The following is a 26,585-nucleotide window of genomic DNA, read 5'->3' as shown; positions in this document are numbered from 1 at the left end:
TCCCTTTTTCTGAAGCCCATAGTTCATGATGACTGAGGAAGGGCAAAATTAATGGCATGTGTTGTACTTTTTGGGAAAATGGGTAGGAATTTTCTTTCGCGTAGTGATTAGAGCTAATCTCTTTCTTTAGAGGTCTTTAGCAACAGCCCCTGCACATAATGTAAATACCTCAAATTAGGAAAAAACAAACACAAAAACCCCCCAAACCTCCAGTTTACTCTTGGATTATTATTACACACCACTGATGATGTGGCTCATTTACTGTTTTATTGGTGCATACAGTTGAGTTCTGGTTCCTATAAGCTCCTTGTCAGAAGAGAAAACATTTTCTAAAGCCCAGTTCCCTTTCATCATCATTGCAGTGCCTCTCAACTGCCTTAAAGAGGGGTCTCAGATTTGTTTGTATCTATTTGAAAAACAGCTCCTGTTACCTACCACTAATAATACTTTTTTAACTACAAGGTTGAGGTCTTGAATCTTTCTTAAGAATGTGCCAAAGATGTGCACAGTGAAATGTTTTTTCAGATGTTTTTAATTGTCCATGTCTATAATAAGTGAGATACTGTAAGAATGTTTGAGATGCAAAGTAGGTACTCAAACTGAAGTTATATGACTTGACGGAAATGCCATGTGGAAAATGAAATATAAAAAAAAAATAAGGGTTTTTGTCCAGTTGTTAACCCATACTTTCTTAGTATGTTTGTCTCAAGAGCCTAGACCGCATACAGAAGCATGTATCCATTTAGCCTTGACCTAACAAATCATATGTATTTTAGTTTGGGAGGATCCTTCTAGTCTGTTTCCGTAAGGATCCCGAGCTATTTGCCACTTTTCTATTCTCTTTCCTGTGCTCTCTGTCCATTCCAGTTTTAACAGATTGCAAAGGAAGGAAGTATTCAAGGTGTTTTATGTTCCTTTAAATCACGTTTAAAACAGTGACCAAGTAAAGGGGAGAGACTTCAGTAGTTTTCCAAGGGTATAAAGGGCAGGGAGAACACTGCCATTTTTCCATCTGGTTTGGCAGCAGCTTGCAGGGCAGGTGGTAGGCATGTAGCTGGGGACTGGCACAGCACCCATCTTCTATGTAAGGCAGAACTGCTAGAGATGTAGTTGGGAGAGGTTTGAATTACTGCTGGATGTATACAGAGGCAGGCTTGTCCCTTGGATATGAGGAGCACCTGGTGATGGACATGGTGGATGTGCTATGAGCAAAGTGGTACTATGCTGGCTCTAATGAGATGTGCAAGGGATGTAATTTTTTTGTATGTGGTCCCTTGGTTTTTATTGGCTCTGATGCTCAAAAACCTGTTATGGTTGAGGTTCTGTCCGTGCTGAAAACTGATGAACTAAGGATGCTACAGCATAATTACTTTGATTGCATGATATAATTATGCTTTTAAATCTGTAAATGCCTAGTTCTGGATTCAGTGCATTATTTATATGAGCAATCTTCTACCTTGTCTGTGAAATCAAAACACTGCAGAAGCCAGCCTTTTCTGTAATCTAAAGAAGGATGTAGAGGAGTAAAGTGAGAGCATGGGTGATCCTCACCTCCCCGTTCAGTATTCCTTTTAAAGAATTGGATTAAATCCTCAAGTTTTACATTCGGGTAATTTCAAAAGTAGTAAACATCTCACTGGGTAGGCTGGGCATTGATCTTTAGAAAAACAGGTCAACGTTTTGTCATTAGTATACCTGAACAGAATATGTATTTTAATATTAAGGAGGATAACAATTCTTTGTTTTAACCTAAAAATTAACACCTTATATTGAGGAAATATATTTTATTGAGGGAGCAGTTACAGGTCTTTCTGCTAAAATCAGTCATCATTTACAGAAAATTAGATTAACTTACAGCAGTTGTGAGGTGCCTTAAAAACAGGGAACCTTAAAGTAATATTTTGGTTTGAAAACATCTGGTTCTACTGTGATAGATCTGAAATGAATGTGATGCATGCACGCTCATGCTGTGTATGTGTGCAGTCTGTATTTTACTATCCTTACAGAGGTTTTCATTAGAACTAGTGTTTTTAGTCAGTTTATGCGTTAGTATGGCTTAATTTTTCCTTTTAATGTAAGCCTTGCAAACAAAAAAGATTGTCTTCCGTTTTCTGGATTGTGTGACTTCTAAAAACACATTTAATATTTTTAGGTTGATAAAAGAAGCTGGCAAGCAAGATCCAGAACTGGCTTACATCAGTAGCAATTTTATAACTGGACATGGCATTGGCAAGAACCAGCCTCGTAACAAGCAGATGGAAGTAGAATTCAGAAAACAGGAAGAGGTAACTTCAAGAAAAATAAGTGCAACTAACAGTACCTTCAGAACCCTCTTTTCTTGGGGGATGGGGGAGTGTCTTTTAAAAAAACAAACCAAACCGATGGCTAGTCAGGGTCACAGTTGTTGGAAGTTCAGAGAATACCCTTGGTTTAACAAATATGCATACTTACTGGAGATAGAGATGTTCTTCATTAAAAAAACCAAACCAACGCATTTAGAGACATTGCTATGTCACGTTACATAAACAGAAATTAAAACTTCATGTAAAATCATGTTTGTGTCTAGTCAGATTAGCAGCCATCTTAATTTTTCAGCATTGGGTTACTACTAGTACAGTAATACTGTAAAGAAAATCAAGGTTCCTGACATCTTCAACACTTTAGCTGGTTTTAATGTTTATCTTTGCTAAAAGTGAATTTGGTAAATCATGAAATGATATAAATATAAAACTCCATGTTTTTGACCTCCCATAAAACATGTATTTTGAAAGCAAATGCATTTATCCCGGGGTGGGTTATCCTTCTGACCTTCCCCCTACTGTCGTGTCCCCCCCCCCAGTATTGTTTAGTAAATAATATAGATATCAGAAGTACCAGCTCTAGAATGTGTGTCTCCTGCCCCCCAAAGATGTTTCAGCCTCAGAAATGTTTGGAAAAGATGCTGTCCTTGAAAGCAGCATTTTTTCAATACTGTAGCTGAAAAACTGTAAGCAAACAGATGGGATCCTCTCCATTGCTAGTGGCTGTAGTAGCTGCTTGGACTCAGGTACTTGCACATACCACATTTGATTCCTAGAAATCTGCCTGTTCTGATAAATAGTCTTGCTGTGTTTCTGAAAAGATTTTTTCTAATAGTTTTATATCTGCCAGTCTAGACAAGTTTTTGGAATGTCTGATCCACTCTCCTTGTTTTTATTGGCTTTTGATGAATCTGATGATGGAAACAGGTCTCAGACTAATCTCTCAATTTTGTCTTCATTACTTTTGCAGGTTCTTAGAAAATTTCGAGCACATGAGACCAACCTGCTTATTGCTACTAGTATTGTAGAAGAGGGTGTTGACATACCAAAATGCAACTTGGTGGTGCGTTTTGATTTGCCCACAGAATACCGTTCCTATGTGCAGTCAAAAGGAAGAGCAAGAGCACCAATTTCCAATTACATCATGTTAGCGGACACAGACAAAATCAAAAGTTTTGAAGAAGATCTTAAGACATACAAAGCAATTGAGAAGGTATGAATGTCAAAGGAATGTGCCTGGTTTTGTTAAATTTCTCATACTGTTTTTTAAGGGGAAAATCTCTCATCATGTTCTGTTCTTGAAATGTTAAGATCCTCAGAAACAAATGCTCAAAATCTGTTGATACCAGTGAAACCGAGACTGAACCCATAGTTGATGATGATGATATATTTCCACCCTATGTGTTGAGGCCAGATGAGAACAGTCCAAGAGTTACTATTAACACTGCTATTGGACACATAAATAGGTAAGAGACATATTCATTTTTTACTTCTTTGAGTAAAAAATTTCTTAGGCTGTCTTGCAACATGGAAGCACAGACTGGGGCACTCTACAGTAAGGCAAGATTCTGTTGAAATGTGTTTAAATTTCAATTTGCAGGTTCTTATGATTTGTAAAATGTTTTGTCAACTTAGGTACTGCGCTAGATTGCCAAGTGATCCATTTACACACCTAGCTCCCAAGTGTAAAACCCGAGAACTACCTGATCATACGTTTTACTCTACTCTCTACCTGCCAATCAACTCACCTCTTCGAGCTTCAATTGTTGTAGGTATTTGGGAAAGGAGAAGCATGGAAATAATTTAATATGTTGGTATACATGTTTCTAGAATTAGTTTCATTGTTGCTAATGAAAATGACATGATTTTTCTTTTCCTGTATTGTGCTCTGTAACTGTATTTAAATCCCTCTTTGCATCTGTTATAATGTGGTTTCCAGCAGCTAATTTTATTCCAAAGGCAAAAATATTTAGGTATTCTTCCCAGTGCCTTTTTTTTCCACAAGTTTATGTATCAGTTGTAGGAGAACGTCCTTTATTGGTTTTGATCAATAGTATGTTGAGTTCAAAAACCTGTAATTTTGGCTTCTGTGGAAAAACGACGTCAGCCTGAATGTTTTCACAGAACTGTCATCAATGTAATTTTTTACAGTTTTGCTTAATACATTTGTGTTAAATGAAACTAATCATTTATACATGTATAATAAATAATCTGCTAATCATCCCAATTTTTTATGAACTATTTAAATGTTTATAGGGTCCTCCAATGAGTTGTACAAGACTGGCTGAGAGAGTTGTAGCTCTTATTTGCTGTGAAAAACTGCACAAAATTGGTAAGAACTGGAAAAGCAACACCTCTTTGCTAAAGAATATTTTATAATTGAGAAATTGAACGTGGTACGGATATTACGCGTATACATGCATTTCTGCTCTGGCCATCTACTGTAGCTTCCTTTCTCTTGCCTTATTTTGTGATATGATCAGGTACTTAGTAATTTAGCTTACACATTGTAAGCTAAAGTTAAATTTTCCAGGGGAATCTCATTATTTAACATATTTTGTCTTAAATGGCAAATGCAATGTTAAAACAAGACCCATAGATTTTGACATTGCATATACTTAATAAAGGGAAAAAGAGTCTTGCTCTCTAGAAGATTTTTATTATAGATAAGGGATTACATCCTGCAGCCAAAAATTAACTTGTTTTTTAAAAGTGATTTATAACAAAATATAAAGTACACAGGCCTAAATTTATTGTATTCTCTACTGTATCATAAGTCATGTACCAAAAATAAGACATTGTGGGATTATGTAATCCTTTTGTCTCTAGTAAGTATAATGAAGCATATTCTTTATTGATGAATGTTTTAAAGAGGATTCGATGTTATGGGTGCTTTGATGAAGCACAGAACTATTTATGTATCTTTTAAGCAAAAAAAAATTGTTGGTCTGGAGTTTGTATTTTATTTTTTCTGTCTGAGTTAAACCTTTCGATCACTGAATTCATACCAATAAATGTATCCAAGAATAACACTGTAATGGCTCAACTCAGTGTTGAAAGTGCACATTCAACAGTAGTAATTCCCTTCTTAGAATGATACAGAAATATAACTGTTCTCTTTCTTGGCATAACTCCATGTCAGTGATTTTTAAATGAGTATTTCAGTTGCTGGTTGTTTTTTATGGGCAAAATTAGTTTATTTTAATTTGATATTTTCATTATAAAGTTCAATTTTTTAATTAAAATTTCAGATATTTTTACTATAAATAAGTATTTTTGCCAAAAATTGAACCTTTATCCCTCTTTCCACAAAGTTACGCTTCTGGAGCCCTGCAGTAGTAAGTGTATTTTAAAAACTTAGATGAGGTGTTTTAATATTTTCACATTTACTGAGTAGTATCTGAAAGAACCAGTATTGATGTTCATAATGCTCTTTGTACTCTCATAATATTCAGGTGAACTGGATGATCATTTGATGCCAGTTGGTAAAGAAACGGTTAAATATGAGGAGGAGCTTGATTTACATGATGAAGAGGAAACAAGTGTTCCAGGAAGGCCAGGCTCTACAAAACGAAGACAGTGCTATCCTAAAGCTGTTGGTATCACTCTCTCCTGTCCACATCTCCAATCAAATGCTTTATGTACTGCTAAGAAGACAAAATTGCCAACTCTTAATCTTATCTTATAATCTTTTACAACAAGTATTGCATTTATAGTGGAAATATTTTGCAGTTTTAACTGTATAGAAACTTGCACTGTTACCTGAATGAGCTTATGGGACCATATGCTCTGGAAGCATGTCTGTAGTTCAAAGAATGCACGCTTTTTGTAAAGCTTGTTGACTGTATTTGCCTAGTATAGAAATAACAGGGAGGAAAAATTGTTCTGTGTTAATAATCTGTGAAAACTTTAAGTTATCTGCTAAATATAGTAGAGCAAAGGAAGAGTTATTGGCTTTCTAGCAAATAATTGAAGATTGAAGGAGATGCCCAGGGGGTCAAAGTTATCTGCCAGGTGCTAAACGCAGAAAGGTGTTGGTTGGTTTGGTTTGGTTTTTTTAGGTGCCTGATTTAGTTTGGTGACCTCACTGGTCAAACAGAATTTCATTATTTTTGGTTAAACTTTAGAATATCAAATAAGTATGCTTTTAATATTTTTTGGTATTAAAATAGTTCTAAATATTATACTTAATATGGTAAAGGGGTCACATAAGATACTTACTCTAGCTCAGCATTATTGAGTCAGCTATCCAAAGATCTCTTACAACAGGTTTCATCCACATCAGTTTGTAGAATTGGTCTTCTTAGATAGTATTTATGGGGAAATGTCAAATACTTTAAAGGTAAGAGCAAAGGGAGAAAAGGAATTTTGTCAGAGTATTTTGCAAATACTCTGGAACCTTCCTTCTTCCCCTGTAGCTATTACAGGTTCTGTCTAAGGTCTTTTGAATAGGACAGGTAACTCATTCAGAACAGATTGCATAGTAGCTTCTGATAATATTGGCATTTCACAAAGAAACCAACAGTGGTTGGTTCAGTGCTGTGGTTGGTTACAGTGCTGTATTGTACGTTCATGTGCAACCTCAGTTACGGTGATAGCCCTTAAGTAATTCCATTCTTGGCATCCTCCTCATGACCCAATTTTATTAGTAGTTTAAATAACTGGTTATTAGGAAAGCTTACGAAAGGATACCGTGGCATCACAGAGTATATATTACAGAGGGAATGACAGATGAGAAAACCTTTTTCTTGCAAGACTTCACAAGCAGTTTCAATCTTTGCACGATGTTTCTTGGTACTTCTTGTTACAAGTGCCTTTCTCAGTCCTCTTACCTCACTAGTGATTTTTGGAATGGGGTGACTTGTAAAATGCACAATTATGGTATCTCTCATTCAAGTGATGCATCATTCTTTCTCAGTTATTTTTTTAATACAGAATCCAAGAATACTTTCCCTTGCTTTTGTCCCAACTTTTCACATCTGGAAAAGAAGCCTTGGCAAATGTTTAAGGTCTACAAGATCCTCTTGGGCTTAATATAGTTATTAAACTTATGAGTAATTTTCCATTAAGCCAAGGCCATAGTTTTGCTGCGGTGTGACTTTAAAATCCAGGACTACGTGTTGCAATTTAGTTTTAGATAAACAAGAGGATCATTTTTGAGACCTACGAAGTAATGAACTCCTACCAAACATAAAGCATGCTTTCTTAAAGTCTGTGACAAATATGAGCAGCAGGGTTAAAAATGCTTGTTGCTATTGAGAGTATTCACATCTGCAAGCTAAAATTATTTGAAAGCTTCTGTAGTGTAGTGCCTGGGCAAAGGGACAATGTATTGAATTTTGTTTTGACCTAAGTGTATAAAAAACATTTTTTATACTTTTTAAACTGTTCTCCTGGGGATAAGAATCTGTGTTAATGAAACTATAAGTTCAGCCAAGCTTATATGAAAATTGAATTAATGGGATGTAGGTTTTTTCTATGCACATACATTTTTCTTTTTCTTGCCCTTCCCCCCCAGCCCCTACTGTTAAGGTCCAAAATGCTTGGATATAAAGTGGTGCTCCAGAGTTACTGGCTAAATATGGGAATTGGCATAAAAACTTCATTTGTATTTATGGTGAAGTGCTGTCTGTGTTCTGTGGTTAGACTTGTTTCTAACACAGAGTGGAAATGGAGGAAGTTTAGGGATGTAATAGAAGTTGCCTCTTGGCAAATAGGAAGAGCTGGGAGCATTGTGCTCCCTTGATACAAGTGTTCAGACAGATCTCATGGCTGCCAGGCCAGTCTGCTGACCAAACATTTTTGCTTAAGAAAGACAAAAATTAGTTATGTCCAGGAGGAGGGGGGTGTTATTTTTTCTTTCATTCATCATTTTTAGCAATAATGTTCCAAATAAACATGTGAAGGCTTGTTCAAAGAATAGTTGTAAGGTGAATTTTGCTGATTTTTGTCATGTTACTATTTTCTTTCTTTTTTGATTTTCAGATTCCGGAATGTTTAAGGGATAGTTATCCCAAACCTGATCAACCCTGTTACTTGTATGTAATAGGCATGGTGTTAACGACTCCTCTACCTGATGAGCTCAACTTCAGGAGACGAAAGCTATATCCTCCTGAGGATACAACAAGATGTTTTGGCATATTGACAGCCAAACCTATACCTCAGGTAATGAATCTAGCTTCTTTCCCTGTTCTACATGCCTTACAACCTGTGGTTTTACACTTATTCCCGACCCGTAGACTAAAGAGTTGGAAATGACCCTAAGAGCTGCTTGTGTAAAGTAACCTCCAGAAAATAAGCAATAATATCTATCCAGTCAAGTCACCACTTCATTTTCTGTCTTTAGTGATGGAACAATCTGTTCTGGTTTTGCCAGACTGTTGTTTTACAACTTTATTTTTTATTATTTTGCAGTGGCAAATTAAAAATGTTCCTCCTGTTTTGTATGAGGTATGATAGGACTGGTGTACGAGCTACAGCGATGGCCTGCAGCACTACTTTATCTATATGAAAGCTATAGTAAGAAGTCCTCTCAAAATTCCTAGTCTGCAGCAGCAGAAAAAGTAGGCCATGTTAATTGAAATTGGCACCTCTTGCTTAGGAAAATTTTTAATAGAAAAACATTTTCGGTGGATGAGACTCAGCTGAGGAAGATTTTTTTCAAATTATAATTTTTGTTGTCCACAGAAGAATATCAGGGATGTTGCTGGTTTTCACATTTCTTCCCCCCGTGATGGAAAAGACTTCCATTTTTACTTGATCTTATATTAAGAGCTGTAAAATGCAAGAACTCTTGGGGGAGGAAAAAAAAAAAACAAAAAAAACCAACAACAACTAGTCATTCTTTATGCCTTCAAAATCTCATATATAATTGAGGGTCATCAAAGGTCAAAATTCTGATCCAGTTTGCTGTGTGGTCAGGCGAGTGCTACCTCAGGATCTGAACTAAACAACCAGTACTCTGTAGAGAAATCCTACTCTGGATTTTCTGTCTTGATTTCTTATGTTTTTTTCTTGTTTAGATTCCTCACTTTCCTGTGTATACTCGCTCTGGAGAGGTTACAATATCTATTGAGCTTAAGAAATCTGGTTTTACTCTGTCTCTGCAAATGCTTGAGCTGATAACGCGACTCCACCAGTACATTTTTTCACATATTCTTCGTCTTGAGAAACCTGCACTAGAGTTCAAACCCACAGAAGCTGATTCAGCCTATTGTGTTCTACCTCTTAATGTTGGTAAGAACAGAGCTGTTTTTTAAATATTCACTTTGAATGCCTTTAGCAACGTGTTTGTTAATGCTTATGTTAAATTTCAGCTGTTAGCTGTAGCTACCAAATGTGATGGTATGAAAATTTGTCAGTTATATTATTATTACTTCTTCACAATTCTAAATGAGTTTCGTCTTGGTGATGTGAGTTGATTTACAGTAGGTTTCAGCTGACTCCTTAAGGGTCTAAAGTCATATGTTTCCTTTGAAATTTTTTGTAAATAATCAAATACGTGTATAGAATAAGAAAAAAATTTTGTAATTTAGAACTTTGCAGAAAAGTTCACCCTGTAAAACTCTCCCCTGAATTAACTGAGTTACGCATTTTCCTTTTTAAGTTGATGACTCCAGCACTTTGGACATTGACTTTAAGTTTATGGAAGACATTGAGAAATCTGAGGCGCGTACAGGCATTCCCAGTACACAATATACAAAAGAAATGCCTTTTATTTTCAAGTTAGAAGATTACCAGGATGCGGTTATCATTCCACGGTGAGTACTGTATGCATACTTCAGCTATGTAGCTATTGTTTTTATGCAAACACTTGTAATAAGGGTATGTTAGTATCTGCAGCAGAAATGCTTCTAAGAAAAGTATGCTATTAATGTGAAGGTGTCTGATGGTGTCTCAAATAATTTAAAGATATTTTTTAGTCAAAAGAGCATCAGTAGCCACAATAAAGGTGTTGCAGCATTCTGGCTTTGTTTTTCTAACATTCTGCCTGTGTTACACAACAACTGCATTGTCCTTGGAAGGCTTGTGAATTTACTTTACCAGGTATTTGGAGTTTTATATTTTAACTTTATTTGGGGGATGACTTGGTTAAAATGCCAGTTTACATGTGAGGTGGTACAATCTTTCTATGGAGTAGAACTCCATTTCTACTGTTTGTAGCACATAGAAGACTAGAGATTAAAAAGCCAAATTCTGAAGTTTAATTGTTAGGTGTTTGGAATTAAGAAATTATCATTTGCATCATTACTCTGGTAGAATGTTGTCCAGAGCTTGATTACGTATTAGATACTGAAGATATAAATCCTGCATTTAATGTAAAGGTTTCTGTAGAGGGAATTCTGTAGATTATTGATTGACTTTATTCTTCCTTATTTTATACCACACTTCTCATTTAGCTAAACAAATGGTTTCTACAATAAAAAAACCCACCAACCAAAAACCTCAAATGAGCTATTTATCACCTGACCACATTAGAACATGAAGAACTTAGCACAAGCTTTACCCTAAGACTATAACATTCCAAAATATTTCGAAAATTTTTTTTTTAGGTATCGAAATTTTGATCAGCCTCATCGATTCTATGTAGCTGATGTATACACTGATCTTACTCCACTCAGTAAATTCCCTTCCCCTGAATATGAAACTTTTGCTGAATACTATAAAACAAAGTATAACCTTGACCTGACCAATCTCAACCAGCCACTGCTGGATGTGGACCACACATCTTCAAGGTAACAAGTCATGTTTCTGTTTGATGTTTGTAATTTGACAATACACTTGTCTTTTTTTTTTTTTAATTATGGGCAAAATAATTACTGATTTTTTTTTCTTACGGGATACTTATGCTATAATAACTGTACTTGAGTATGCTGTCACTTCACAGTGCATTAAGGTTGAATACTGAGAATAAGTCATCACTAGTGTAGGCTAGTAAGTTCTATTTGTTAATTATATACTTACATTAAAGTATATTCACATGTTTTTTAGACTTAATCTTTTGACTCCTCGCCATTTGAATCAGAAAGGGAAAGCACTTCCACTAAGCAGTGCTGAGAAGAGGAAAGCAAAGTGGGAAAGTTTGCAGAATAAGCAGGTAAAATAGAAGTATCTAGTTAAGTTGCTTCTCTCCATAGTGATCTGATGACTGCTTTTATAGGTAAAATTCTTCTCCCCTCCTATCCCCAGATACTTGTTCCAGAGCTCTGTGCTATACATCCTATTCCAGCATCATTGTGGAGAAAAGCAGTTTGCCTCCCCAGCATACTTTATCGCCTGCACTGCCTTTTGACAGCAGAGGAACTAAGAGCTCAAACAGCTACTGATGCTGGTGTAGGGGTCAGATCACTTCCTGCAGATTTCAGGCATGTATTTTTTTTTTCCACGTGTTTTTCCATGTGATATCTTACTTCACTGGAAAACAAGGTGACAACTGTTACTGCATGAATTTAAAACTGATACCCCTTGTTTGACTCGTGTCAGTTTTCAGTGAAACATAGTTTAAAAATACTTGATTGTGAATGGTGAAGTTAGATGCTGCAGTCATTGTTCTTTTCAGAAGAATGTGGCTTTTTTAAAATGTGTATGTGCATATAGACTTCTTGTCTTCTGATAATGTTTGGGGTTTTTTTGACAAAATCAGCATGTGTCTTTACAGATATCCTAACTTGGACTTCGGATGGAAAAAATCTATTGACAGCAAATCCTTCATCTCTATTCCTAACTCCTGTTTAGTAGAGAATGAAAATTACTGTAAGCACAGCACAATTGTAGTCCCTGAAAATGCTGCACATCAAGGTGCTAATAGAACCCCTTCTGCAGAAAACCATGACCAAATGTCTGTGAATTACAGAACATTGCTCAATGAGTCACCCAGTAAACTCCAAATTGATGTCTCGGCAGAACTTGCAGCAATTAATGGTGTTTCTTATAATAAAAATCTTGCCAATGGCAATTGTGATTTAGTTAACAGAGACTTTTGCCAAGGAAATCAGCTGAATTACTGCAGGCAGGAAATACCTGTACAACCAACTACCTCGTATCCTATTCAGAATTTATACAGCAGTGAGAACCAGCCCAAGCCCAGCAATGAATGTACTCTACTGAGTAATAAATACCTTGATGGAAATGCTAACAGATCTACCTCAGATGGATGCCCCAAAATGGCAGTGACCACCAGTACTTCTAAAGCTATTATTTCAAAAGACAGAGCAGATACTGAAAAGAACCCTTCCAGTGCATACTCCTCAAAAACTCTCGGTCCTAATCCTGGTCTCATTCTTCAAGCTTTGACTCTTTCAAATGCTAGTGATGGATTTAATCTGGAGCGGCTAGAAATGCTTGGTGATTCATTTTTAAAACATGCTATCACTACATACTTGTTTTGCACTTACCCTGATGCTCATGAGGGACGGCTGTCATACATGAGAAGCAAAAAAGTAAGTAGTAACAATCCAATTATATTATCTAAAAGGCATGCTGTAACAATCTATATATAGAAAAATTTTAATAGAAGATTGAATGGCAATGGGTTGATTTAATTCCACTGCTTTACTGATTATGCATTGGGTAGCATGCATATTAGGAATGAAAATACAGGACTAGAAGATTAATGTTGCCATAAGTGTGATTGATTGAAACTGTTTTCTACAGTTCATTTTGAAATCTAAACCAGCTGATTACCAGCATAAGAAAGAACAGGACTGAATAGAACTAAAAGTTCTGGGTTAGTGAGGACATGTGATGGACTGAACATGAGAGCTATATTGAGTAGAAACTCTTTTTAACAGGAGTGCTTGAATGAAGGCATGAAAGTTAGGAGCACAGAGCCTCAGGTTGTAGCTTTATTTGACCTTTCGGGTTTTCTCCCTCGATAAGCTGCTTTCCTTGAAAAATTTCAGCATGATCTTACAGGAACACTAAAATGAAACAACCAAAAAAACTTACAGAACTGTTGTATCAAAACCTTTGAAAGTATTTTAAAGTAAATGTAAACAGTAGTGAGCAGGGTCTTCAGTTCTGCTGCTGCTGTTTTTAAATTCTGGAATAATCAATCATTTGAAAGTTTGTTTTGTTTGGGCTTTTTCCTCACATAATGTGATAACTTGAATTAAATGCTGAATATTTTATTGTCTAACTCTAATAAAATGCATCACTGAGAATTAAGTGATTGAGTAGTTTAATCTTGGAAAGTAAGGTGGCTAAGTAAATTGCACAGTTCAAATAAAGTGATTAAATATTCAAATTCAAATTTCAAGACTTTAACAAGAAACATGGAAAGTGTGTTTAAAATTAGAAACAAGGATCAGAAGTTGATAGTTAAAAAGGAAAAGGAAGTATGTTTGTGTATGTGAGAGTGCTTTTTTCCCTTCCCTTTAAAATATTTAAAAGGATTTTAGAGGCTGTCAAAACAACATCTGATTTATGACTCGATAAGATTTGTTATATGGAACTGTTTTAACACTTTCTACTGCCAAGGTCTATGTCAATCTATGCATAATAGCAATTATTTTTCATTCCAAAACTAGTCTGAGCGTTGGTTATTAATACTGGTAATTAATGATGCTTGTACAGGTTATATTTACTATTATTTTAAAATTAGCAATAATTTTATTTTGCAAAGAAAATTTAATATATCAGATTTCTTTAACTGAAATTGTCACACCTAATGTGCTTGGTCTTTAAAAAAAAAAAAATCTGTACCTTGCTGTGAGTTGGTTATACTGTATTAAGAAAGCTGAACTTCCTTTTGAGAACTAGAGAAAATGCAAATGGTACAAGATCTGGTTTGACATGTGAAATTGTTTTGCTCCTTTTGCATTTTAACCTGTTTTTTACATAAATGTATGGCCAGAGGTTTATTGGAATGTTTTTCTTGAAGGTCAGCAACTGTAACTTGTATCGCCTTGGAAAAAAGAAAGGACTTCCAAGTCGTATGGTGGTATCAATTTTTGATCCCCCGGTCAATTGGCTTCCACCTGGTTACATAGTAAACCAGGACAAGAGCAACACTGATAAGAGGGAGAAAGATGAAATGGTAAGACTTTATTTAACTATGTTGAGGAATAATTTTGTGTGTCTGTATTCTTCCACCTCTACTTCCTTCCACCCTCCCAGATATTTAGCTGTGTTTTCAGCAAAAATATAAATCTGTATCTTTGTTTCCTTTCTAAAACTTCACTATAACTAATGGAAAATTAGAGGAAAACTGTTCCTGAATATAACCCGAAGTAAGGAAATTTACTGAACATCATCCAGTAATGGGTGTATATATTAATAGAAAAGCAGAGAGGAAAAACTTTTTTGCTTGTGGTTAGCATGCCCTCAGTAGTTTTTCTTTTATACTTCTCTTGGAAATTTTAAATGGAATTGCCATTACTGGTTTTGCTGTGGTATGTACAGGCAGAAGACTGCTTTTTAATAAATAATGAGTTCACCTTTATAGAACATATGAAAAGGATTTGCTGTTTTTCATAGCGCTGAGGCAGAATGAAGATCAGAGCTGTCTTGAGAAAATGTTCATTGTTATTACTGTTAGCTAAACCATGGGTATGACTGAGAGCTACTTCTCATCCAGAATACAGTGCTGACTTAGACACCCTCACTGTCTGTCATCAAAAACTTCAGAATGACAAATCTTAATGAGGAATGATTCAAATTATTTTCTGATTGAAGTAATTGTATGTCAAGAGTAGAAGTGCATGTATGAGAAATCACTGATCACAGCAGTCAGTAATGTAATTTTTAAGTGAGACTGGTTTGGAGGGAAGTGGAGGGATTTTTTTTTTTTTCTTTTTTCCCAGTTCTAAAGACCATGGTTGTATTGTAGAACCACCAGAGGGCACATGAGAGGACTGTTAGGTAGATGTGCTGTGCAAATAAATGTTTATTGCAGAATAAAACAACCTGATTATTGTGGTTCTCTATTGTGCCAAGACTTCATTTCAAAGAGACTTACAGCTATAGCTTTCTAAAAATTAAATAGCACATTTGGGACAGGAGCTAATCATTGCTTTTAAAAAGCTTTCAGTTCTCCATAACTGTTCAGTGGCCTCTTCCTCGTTGGTAGTCACTGTTCATTTGTGAATAAAACACACAATTTCAGACAGAAATGCAGACAGTGATGCAACTAAGAAGTGATATTTTGTGACAAGTAGACATTTTGCTTTCTTAGATGTAAATTTCATTCTCTATCCATGGGCTGATGATCTATGACTGGGGCTAGGAATCTCTTATTGTTATGAGAAATTATTACTGAAACATCCTAGTCAAATGTTGATAGTTTTTTTTGTGTTCTCAAGCTCTGTTAAAGGGAAATATCTTCCTTTGTTCATTTGATCAAATAGTTGATTTCCAAAAAGCATGGAAAAAAAAAGCACTTAGATTTATTTAACTTCAGCTTGTACATGGGCATAATTTATTCAAAAACAATCAGGTATTCTTTAAGAAAATGTTGATTCTTCTGGGGTTCATTGTTGATTTATTTTTTTAAATGATGTATAAAAATGAAAAAAAAAACTATCGGAATTGCTTGCTGGCTCCTTTACCTGCTGTTTGTTCTCATAACTTAGAATTCTATTATTTTTTTTATACAAAAAGAGATGTATAGACAGTGTTATGGTAGTTCATGTAGCTGTCCTAATTAAAATTAATTTTATTCTAAGAAACTTATGAAATTGTAGTAAAAATGAAGTTTATCATTTGTTAATCTTTGTGAATACAGACACTGAAATCTATTTTGAATTGTCCATACAGACATGTGTTGTTCAGAGAATGTATTTTTATTTCAGTGACAGGTAAGACAGGTGTGTGGAACAAGAGAAAAATCAGCACTAGCTCTAGTTGGAACTGGTTCAGTCAGTCTTATTTTGAGCATTATACTGCTACTAGTATCCAAAGTAGCTATTTATAATCATATTTTACTATCACTTTCTAATCAATTAAAGTTACAGAAATCCCTGCTGTGTGTATGTGAGATGGGTGATTAAAGCAACAGAAATTCTTTTGTCAAAATGTCTAAACTATGAATTTCTGTAGCCACTTTTTTTTTTCCTCTCCTCTCATTACTAAACCTGACTAAGCCTTCTCCATCCTGATGAGGAACATCATGATCTGTTTGATCCTTAGATGGTTTCAAGTGCTGCCTAGTGCACCCTACAGCTGCCACCCATCCGCACCTCTAGGGAGCTGTGCGTTTGGCCCAAAGGGAAAGATCCTCATTGGTAGCATCTGGTTCACAGATTTGCAAGATGAAGTGGCCGAGACCTACAATATGACATACATAGATTGAGGGCAGATATAGGCTGTTTCACTTGATTCAAAATGGTGTTGGCTTTTAGGACCCAATCCAGAAAAGCACTTTGAATCTGATCTTGCTCCTATCAAATTCAGTGGCATACATCAGTGATGCTAGGTTGAGCCTGTGAATAGTCCTTTTGATGTCAGGAAGACTACGTGTGCATTTAGCTAGTATGTTTAAGTCCTTCCCTGGATTGGGGACGTGGCAAATTTTACAGCATTGTATAGCTTGGGCATATCTGTGTTCAATTTATAATTTTCATTAGTCCATAGCAATTTCCTCAATATGAGCAGGGAAAAGACGTGAGACATCATTAGCTTTGCTGTTGTGGGTGGCTATGTAAGTATTAGAAAATTGGTTGACAACTTTAGCTTTTCTTTTAATTAGCTAAGGCTATAAGTATAGTACGAAAAAACACAAAACTTTAAACAAATATGTGCTTGTTTAAAGGATAGGGTTAATATTAGTTGCATTTGCATTGAGTTATTATCCTACTTCATGGTCTAGTGTATATGTTAATATTCAGTTTACAAACAAACAACAAAAACCTATATTACAGAAATGTGACATTTTTATGCTTTTCCATTTTTAGACCTGCTATATGGAAATCTTGGTGATATTAAATGTATTACAAACTGGAGAGATTTAATATTTGTTAAAATTAAGAATTATTAACTTGTACTGTGGTTCTTATGGAACAAAAAATTAGCCTATGTCTAGGAGCAAGATCACTTAATCCCCAGCACATGCAGTCAAGACTGTCCCCTACATAAGCATGAAATTCTTTCCAGCTAACTGGTATTAGTAGTCTTGCCAGACTAACTGGTCTCTTTTTTGATATGTAGTATAAAAACCACCTGCACTGATGCACTAAACTTACTTTCTGCGGTTTGCCAAGTAGGTTGAATTAATTTGCAGCTAACTGTGTTTGAGAGCATAGATAAATGTATTTTGCTGCTTCAGGTGATGATTATTGAAGAACTAGGGTAAAGAAGTTCTTACAGTTGTTTTATTGAACGTGTTTTCCATTTGTGTGTCACAAAACTGAGATTGGCGTGATTGTGACTGCAAGTAAACCCTTCAAGTCCCTTAGTATTTGCCATTGAAGGATGTAGAAAGAATCTTCAAAATTACATTGATATAACATTTGTAATAGCCTTACTTAGCAGCTAGAGAGAATGGTGTATCCCAGAACTGTTTTCTTGTACTTCTCTAAATCTGTTAATTTAGAATTCTTTCTTTTGTTTACTTTGATGTGCAAGTGTATAATGTTTAGTGGATTTAAAATTAATCATAGGTGCATCACATTCAAATATAAGCACTTGTTCCAATGAAATGCAGCATTGGTTATATGTAGAACATACACTATTATAGGTTAGTAATAAAGGTTTTGTATTCCAAGACAATTATTCTTATCTTAGAATGCTGGTGTTAATTGAGGTTGTATTCTGCATCTGATCAGACAATGTAATTAGGAACTTACTATTAGCAGACACTACTCAAATCTTGCACTTGTAAGACTGTTGTGGGATAAAAGTTTCTTACTTCCCTCTTCAGTACATATTTTTTGTGTTCTTTCTTAGACAAAGGAGAACTTGTTGGCTAATGGTAAACTTGATGATTATGATGACGATGAAGAGGATGAAGACTTAATGTGGAGGTTGCCCAAGGAAGAAACAGACTTTGAAGATGACTTTCTGGAGTATGATCAGGAGCATATAAAATTCATTGATAATATGTTAATGGGATCAGGGGCTTTTGTGAAGAAAATTTCTCTCTCACACTTTTCAACCACTGATTCAAACTATGAATGGAAAGCACCCAAAAAGTCATCCCTGGGTAATGTTCAGTTTTCATCAGATTTTGATGATTTTGACTATAGCTCTTGGGATGCTATGTGCTATCTGGATCCTAGCAAGGCTGTTGAAGAGGATGATTTTGTAGTGGGCTTCTGGAATCCATCAGAAGAAAACTGTGGTGTTGATGCAGGAAAACAGTCTATCTCATATGACTTGCATACAGAGCAGTGTATTGCTGACAAAAGCATTGCAGACTGTGTGGAAGCCCTGTTGGGCTGCTATCTGACCAGCTGTGGTGAAAGAGCTGCTCAGCTTTTCCTGTGTTCATTGGGGCTGAAGGTGCTCCCTGTAATTAAAAAGACTGATTGGGAAGGCACTTTGTGTGCTACCAGAGAGAATTGTAACAGTGAGCAGAGAAATCTTTCACCAAACTCTGTTTCTGCTTCTGTAGCTAGTTCAGAGCCTTCTCTGTATAAAGACCTGGAGTATGGCTGTTTGAAGATTCCACCGAGGTGTATGTTTGATCACCCAGATGCTGAAAAAACCCTAAATCACCTTATTTCTGGTTTTGAAAACTTTGAGAAGAAAATAAACTACAGTTTTAAGAACAAGGCTTATCTTCTTCAGGCATTTACTCATGCCTCGTACCATTATAATACCATTACTGGTAAGTTGTCTTAAAGAAACTAGGGTTTTTTCCTGTATGGTAAATGCAAGAGAAGCAGTATATAGTTTGTGTTCCCATATGTAGTCTTTTTTTTAGACATCACTGTTACTTTAAGAAGTGAATAGTCTGAATACAAAATCTTAGAAAATAATATATTGTCCCTTATTTAGAGGGGGATGCTTGTTGAGGGCTGTATCTCAATGATTATTCATATTTTGACTTGATACAGATAGAAAATTTACTGAAGCCTAACCAAGTTTGGGAAAGAGCAGCATTTTTCATCTCTGCTGTATCACTAGTTGTGTATGACTGACATTAGATCCTCATTTAGCTGAAATAAGTTCTTATACAACTCTGGAAAACTGCAGTGTACTTCTAGAAGCAGCAATCATGTTTTGCAAATACATTTAGCAAATTTTTCCCATAATTTAATCCCAATAATATTTCTCTTTGTACTTTTGAAGATGAAAAGTAGACCATACAACTTTTATTAGCTGAACAGTCTATAGGAGAGCAAAATATGGAGATTTCCATTTGAAGTTGTGAATTGGAAGGCTTGATTTAAGCCTAGGCATTTTATTGAGTAAATATTTAAAGTCAAAGTTTGAAGCAATTGACTAAATCAGACTAAATATTAATTTCAGGTTAACTGCTTAATGTTTTTGTACATGATCTCGTAAAATATTTCACAGCAGTGCAAATTTGTATTTCTGTAATCTTCTTGAATTACTTTTGTTTATACTAATTAATTTTACTCTTCATTTATTTTAAAACTTTAAATATTTTCCTACGATAATATGCAATTAAAAACAAACTACGGTAAAATTCCAATCCTATTTGAAGTAAATAGCAAATTCCTGTGCAGTCAGCAGTCCCAATTTTTCTCCATAGTGAATTGGTTCCTTATTCCAAGGAGTAAGAAAGCTCTGCTTTAATTAAAGAAATAAGTCATTTTGAAATGTTAGTACTTTGAGAAACAGTTCTGACAAAACACTGAAATGCTCCTTTGCTTTTTTGTTGTAGGTAATATTACCCACATGTGAAATATTTCTAAAAAGTAAATATGTAAAACATATAGAAGGTAGATGGTTCGTTTCAATATACACACACTAACAAACCTTAAGGTGTACTGTCTAGATGAAATTACATTGTTGGTAGCAGAGACTTTTGATTCCATTTCAATTTACCAAGTAAGACAATTATGAATTGCTGTTACCTGTAACTTTTTCTTATAAGGAGTAGCTAGCTGTTGAGATCTGGCAGCATCTTAGGTTCAGCTGCTATAAAAGCAACTAACCATTTCACTCTCATATTACTTTTGTAGTAATTTTGTCTTCCTTTCTTCTCTACCCACCTGTCTCTTTGTTTTCAAGAGGGTTTTTTGCTTTTGTCTATATTCTAAAAAAAATAGACTCTCCATTCCCACATCCCCTGTCGGTTTTCCAAACAGTAAAGGCTCAACAATTTTAGTTTCCAGTTTAAAAGACCCATTCTGCATGGGAATCTTTGTTCAATGCTTTGTGAGAAATCTAAATGTGTAGCAAATTAGATGAAAAATTGTGTGTTACCCCTGCTTTTAATATGTTCATTTCTTTATTAATTTTTGGAGGTTTAATCGTTATTGATTTCAGATCTGCCTGCTGGTGGAATCTCTTGATTTTACTTCTTTGAGGTTTCTCAGCACAGTGTGAAGATCTTGAGTAAAAGTATTAACTGATTATCAACACAAGTGTTTTGCTAGCCTGACAAAGTAACATTTGGTTCAAAAGTGGCTTTATTATTAGATATAATATATGGTTTTTCTGATATTTTTTTTTCCGTAATTCAGTAACGAACCCTTTAAACACAAAGATACCTGTTTTTTAAAACAGATTGTCTTCTCTGAGCCTTGGTTAGTTTGTGGAATTTACATGGCAGTGTACCAAACTTCTTATCCAGAAGGGCCTGGAAAGAATGTGTGTGTTAAACTTAATTGTGTTGTTGTACATTCTTTTATTTCCAATGCTTTAAGATTGTTACCAGCGCTTAGAATTCCTGGGAGATGCAATTTTGGACTACCTCATAACCAAGCACCTTTATGAAGACCCACGACAACACTCTCCAGGAGTTCTTACTGACCTACGATCTGCTCTAGTCAATAATACCATTTTTGCATCATTAGCTGTAAAGTATGACTACCACAAGTACTTCAAAGCTGTCTCTCCTGAACTGTTTCATGTTATTGATGACTTTGTGCAGTTTCAAATGGAAAAGAATGAAATGCAAGGAATGGATTCTGAGGTTAGTGGAAGTAAAAGAAATGTGTTCACTATCTGATTTGAAGCATGTCACTAGATTTCTTAGCATGATGTGCATTCTTGTGATGTTTTTGTTTTATGCACACAGCAGCCAAAGAAGCAGGCTGCCAGTAATAAAGCATGCAATATGCAAAGTAAAATAGAATTTTCAGAAAGGATAAAGTCAATAGGAACATTCAGAAAATAATTAAATTGAAACCAGTTTGCTTCTAGATTTTTCTCTGCCACTTGATTTCAGTCACTATTTTGCTTTTGTGTTGTTGTTAGAACAACATGGGGGTGGGGGGTAACAGTTTACTTTCTTTGCTTACTGATTGGAAGTACTACTATGCCATAAAATTGTGATAAAGAGTTACTAAGTCACATGATATTGACTTGGGATAGGATATCCATGCAATATCATGAACAATAGTACCTTGGTACAGTGCTGGGATTATTTAATGTAGCACACTGACAGAGATTTCCACTGTTTTTCTTCTGATGATTTCTGCCGGAGCAGGTGTTATTGCACTGTACTTGTGTGTTTTACATGCTCCTTAAGGCTTTATATCTGCTAGCTAGGGAAACATTGTATGCATCTTTCAAAGAAGCTGATTCAAATACAGTTTAACTGAAGACCTGCAAACACAGATCATATCTGTGCTATGCGGGAAAGCTAATGATAATGAGCATCAATTTACTGGAGAATGGACTAAAACTAATTCATTTACGTAAGCTGCTCAGACGGTGTATGAGAGTGAGGGCCTTGTGAGTCAAATTCTAATACGGGTCATGGAAGAGATGGACTTTCTCATTGTCGTTTCTTTAAAAGTGTTATCCAGTAGATATCCCTAATAGCTTGTCTTCTGAAAGACTGTGACCAATCTCTTAGAAAATTGTGTCTGAGAAGACTCCAGCACTACATAAACATGTTATCTTTGTCTTTAGTAATTACTTCTTTCTGATATACAATTTAAAAGCTTCAGAATCAAAATACTTCCATTACATATATGTGTTTACAGCCCTTGAGTTCTGTTGCAGAATGCAATCCATGTGTTTTATGGGAAGATCCTGAAAACGTTGACTAAGAAATTTGTCACTGAAATTTAGATAATATAAATTACATCAGAGGATCCAACTTTCTTAACTGTCTTGTTTTCTTCACAATATAAGTGAAAAGGCTAAAAACTTATTTTAAGAACTCATAGTAGTGATTTTTAGCTCAGTTCAGTTTTTGCTAGCATGCAAAAGATTGCCTATAAACTTCCACCAAAGTTGCAACCAAATTCTGTGATAGCTGTTTCGAATAAAATTCTTGTTTCACTCTCTACGCCTGCTCCCTATCTCGGTCTGGCACTGAATTACTGAAACTCTTATTTCATCAGACTTAACGCAAGAGTCTTTGTTTCTCCAGCTCATGCCAGCTAGACTGGTTTCCATGTGTGTCTCCACATCATCTGCTTTTCTTTTTTTCAAATCTCACTCCTGAAACATCTGTTGTCCCTTGCCTTAGTTTTTTCTCTTCTTCTGTTATTTCAGTATAACTCAAAAGTGCTTCGGTTTGCACTTGGTATGAAATACGGTATTCAAAACAGTTGGATTTGGTTTTTAACATCAAAATTCCCGTTTGCAGTGTGTACACATCAGGTCTGACTTCTTGTTTGATTTATTTTAGGTAGAAATATTGGGTGGGACTAGTTTATGAAGTATTATGGTGACTGAATTGGGTTTTAAACCCCAAATAGGGGCTAAACGGAGTGAGAGGGTAGCTGCTGGGGGAGAAGACTGACAGAAGCTTATTTCTCTTTAGGCAAAGGAGAGTAATGGTCAAAAACTTTGTTTTCAGGTTACTTTGTTTGGACTTAGGTGAATGTATAGTATATGTATTTTAGGTATTTTTAGTAAAGGATTAGATTAACTCAAGGCCTTTAAGACATACACTGAAAGCTTAGTTTTAATAGTGAGAATAGACTATTGTCTTAAATTAGTAGCATAGAAGAAAACACTGCCTGCTACATTTAAAAAATACCTAGATGTGCCTGTTAGCTTAGTCTGCTTTTGTTGGTTATGAGTTGTTAATGTCTTGTTATTTACGAATGCTTGTTGCATGCTTGTCATCTGGGGTAGATGAGGTAAGGAATGGTACATTTGACTTTCATCCAGAGATTGGTTTTACAGATTTTAAAGTCTCCTCTAGACGATGTTTAAAGTATGAACTCTTTCTTAGTTACGAGTAGCTTTTAGTATTAACAGATAGAGCCAAGTCTGTTTCTTATTGGAAAAAAACAAACCCATGGTGAAATCCTACAGAATTATTACGGAAGGAATTCACAATGCATTTTAAGGTCTCTGTACACAATGGTGTTTGGGATTTTTTTTCACATTTGAAAAATTATATGTCCAGCAACTTGGTTTCATTGGGGAATAAAAGAACCATTTCACTCTGGAAAGTTGTCAATGAAAAACTTAAAGGAGGCAGCTCAGGATAGGATATAAGAGAGCTTACATTTCTGAAGATCTTTGTTTTATTTTAAAAGAAGCAATTGTTTCTCTCTTTTCTCCTCCCCTTCTCTCTCCCTCCCTCCCCTCCCCTGGCTTTTTTTTAATTGCAAACAGCTCAGAAGATCTGAAGAAGATGAAGAAAAAGAGGAAGACATTGAAGTACCAAAGGCCATGGGGGATATATTTGAGTCCCTTGCTGGTGCCATTTATATGGATAGTGGAATGTCTTTGGAAATGGTTTGGCAAGTGTACTATCCAATGATGAGGCCATTAATAGGTATTGTCAGCTTTCAGAAAAAAATTAATAATTGTCATTTGCTATGAAGAGAACAAAGCTGATTTTTTTTTTTTTTCTCCAAATAGAAAAATTTTCTGCTAATGTGCCCCGTTCCCCAGTGCGAGAGCTGCTGGAGATGGAGCCGGAGACAGCCAAATTTAGGTAAGAATAAACTTCCTTTGGTGCACACTGCCATAAAATGTTTTTAAGCTGTGCTTCGTTAAACTCCTGAGGATTTTTAAATGTCACGAATTACTTTTAATTTTTTTTGCACTAAGCAGCTAGAATGATCATTATCTTCACTGATTTTTTTATCTTTTTTCCCTGCATAACTTTCTGAGAAAAGTAATGATTTCTGTTTAACTGTACTGCTTTAACTTCTGTGGAAAAGAGAATGTAGGTCTCTTATTGCACATTAACTTGCCTAGGCAGTAAGTAATTCTTGTGTGTATTTTTGCAGTCCTGCAGAAAGAACTTACGATGGAAAGGTCAGAGTAACAGTGGAAGTTGTAGGAAAGGGAAAGTTTAAAGGTGTTGGCAGAAGCTACAGGATTGCCAAATCTGCAGCTGCGAGAAGAGCACTACGAAGCCTCAAAGCAAATCAACCTCAGGTCCCAAACAGCTGAGACTCCTCTTAAAAATAAATAAAATGGGGAAAAAAAACACATACAAATAAAGCAAATTTTAAAAAATGTTGATGTTGAGAGGAACAAATTGGAAGACAGAATTTAAAGTTTGATAACAGAATAGATAACAGAACATTTAACATGTATAAAATTTTGGAACTAATTGTAGTTATAGTTTTTTGCGCAAACACAATCTTGTCTTCTTTCCTCACTTCTGCTTTGTTTAATCACGAGAGTGCTTTAATGATGACATTTAGCAAGTGTTCAGAGTAATTGTTGTCAGGTCTTTTTGGTTTACTTTTATTGTCAGTACAGCTTTGCTTAGTGTTAGAGGGCCAGGGAGCTTATGCCTAATGCAGTTGCTAGATTTATATATAGTAATCTTGAAATTCTTCAATCTGTGCACTAGTGCCAGTCATAAAGCAGTTGGTAAACTGTACTGGATGATTGGGTATAAGAAAGAATAAGTGTGCCAGTATTCTCCTTTTTTTTTGTTTGTTTTGTTTTGTTCTCTCCATGTCATCTTTTTACATTAAGATGGCATTCCCAATCATTATTGCACTTATTTGTTAGGGACAGATTTTAATTGAAGTGGCTGGCATACTGGTAGAATGAAACTGCAGTTTCATTATGCCACACAGTCTTGCATTAAAAAAAGGTTCTTGCCTTAAAAATAAACAAACCCTCATTAATAATCTTTAATTTCTGATCTTTTTTGAAACAAACTGTTTTACATTCCCTTCATTTTGTTATGCATTTTACAGTGATACAGCTCTATATTTACAGTACAACTCATTACTATAGCTGTGACTTATTACAGGATTATAATGGAAATTGTATTCATATAAATGTAATTAGGTTATTTTTAACAATTCTGAGGAGGTGGTTAGTCTACAGTTTTTTTTATACCATAAGCAAAATATGGTCTTTGGCTAAAATTCCAATTTTACACAAACCTGCAAGCTAGATAGTTCCAATACTGGAAACAGTAATGAATAATTGCACAGTGCAAACTGTCACTCTAACAAAATAACCTTAGACATATCACACCTAAAATATGCTGCAGATTTTATAGTCAATTGGTTATGTATTTAACAAACAGAGCACCTTTACACTTAGAGATATTTCCACGTAAATTTCTTACTGTACTTTTCGGAGTTGCATGCATATTTCACCTACCAAAGCTGTGCTGTTAAATAACATGAAAGTTGATGTTTGAGATATAACTGCCGTACTTTTTGATACATCTGTGATTTAGGTCCTTAATTTAGAGAAACTAGCTCATTGGTGGTTTGGTCTACTGGGGGTGGGGAGGAAATCATGCTTTTATTTTTTAGGCTTTGCCTATACTTCTTTAATTAGATTTTTGTAGGCACTCTTCACTTAAATACCTCAGTTCTTCTTTTCTTTTCTTTCCCTTCTTTTTTTGCATGCATTGTTTTTTTCTGTTTTGGTGCTATGTTTATATATTATGCTTGAAATTTTAATTTTTTGCACTGTAACTATAATACCTCTTAATTTACCTTTTAAAAAAGCTGTGGGTCTCGTATTCCCACCAATATCAGTAGAGGTTTGCTGCAATTTTGCCCTGTTAATTATGCTTGAAGTTTGAGAAAGCAGAGCAAGGTGTTTTAATGTTTTCCAGCACAATAGTTTGAACTTGATGCTGTGTCTTATGTATTAAATTACAAATAAATACTGTATTTCCTGCTTTTAAACCCTATTCCTGTCCTCACAAATGCACACTAAAACAAAACAAAAACTGTCAGCTCTTGCTTTCTTAACAAAAAAAAGAAAATAAATGCCTTAGTGACAAGGGGTAGACATTAAGCTTTTCTG

General features: G+C 35.2%; 1 protein-coding gene across 2 annotated transcripts in view; it reads left to right on the top strand.

The window, feature by feature from the left end:
- The window catches only part of DICER1 (dicer 1, ribonuclease type III), a 43,260-nt gene extending 17,861 nt beyond the window's left edge, over nt 1–25,399 (top strand). Inside the window, exons 10-28 of one of the 2 annotated variants that reach the window (XM_010086834.1) lie at nt 2,153–2,285; nt 3,271–3,513; nt 3,612–3,766; nt 3,936–4,068; nt 4,557–4,632; nt 5,756–5,895; nt 8,286–8,465; nt 9,323–9,536; nt 9,907–10,060; nt 10,853–11,035; nt 11,292–11,397; nt 11,490–11,665; nt 11,959–12,739; nt 14,182–14,337; nt 18,183–19,065; nt 21,077–21,345; nt 23,958–24,120; nt 24,207–24,282; nt 24,581–25,399. In XM_010086834.1, coding sequence (XP_010085136.1) covers nt 2,153–2,285; nt 3,271–3,513; nt 3,612–3,766; nt 3,936–4,068; nt 4,557–4,632; nt 5,756–5,895; nt 8,286–8,465; nt 9,323–9,536; nt 9,907–10,060; nt 10,853–11,035; nt 11,292–11,397; nt 11,490–11,665; nt 11,959–12,739; nt 14,182–14,337; nt 18,183–19,065; nt 21,077–21,345; nt 23,958–24,120; nt 24,207–24,282; nt 24,581–24,746 — 4,387 coding nt within the window. In that variant the 3' untranslated portion in view covers nt 24,747–25,399. The remainder of the gene's footprint in view (nt 1–2,152; nt 2,286–3,270; nt 3,514–3,611; nt 3,767–3,935; nt 4,069–4,556; nt 4,633–5,755; nt 5,896–8,285; nt 8,466–9,322; nt 9,537–9,906; nt 10,061–10,852; nt 11,036–11,291; nt 11,398–11,489; nt 11,666–11,958; nt 12,740–14,181; nt 14,338–18,182; nt 19,066–21,076; nt 21,346–23,957; nt 24,121–24,206; nt 24,283–24,580) is intronic. The other variant, XM_010086835.1, reaches the window with a different exon arrangement.
- Nucleotides 25,400–26,585: the final 1,186 nt, after the last annotated feature.

The sequence above is a fragment of the Pterocles gutturalis genome, unplaced genomic scaffold (assembly GCF_000699245.1).
Source record: "Pterocles gutturalis isolate BGI_N339 unplaced genomic scaffold, ASM69924v1 scaffold25206, whole genome shotgun sequence".
In the NCBI taxonomy this organism is placed as follows: domain Eukaryota; kingdom Metazoa; phylum Chordata; class Aves; order Pterocliformes; family Pteroclidae; genus Pterocles; species Pterocles gutturalis.
The sequence above is the reverse complement of the archived record's forward strand: the minus strand, read 5'-3'. Positions and strand labels throughout refer to the sequence as shown.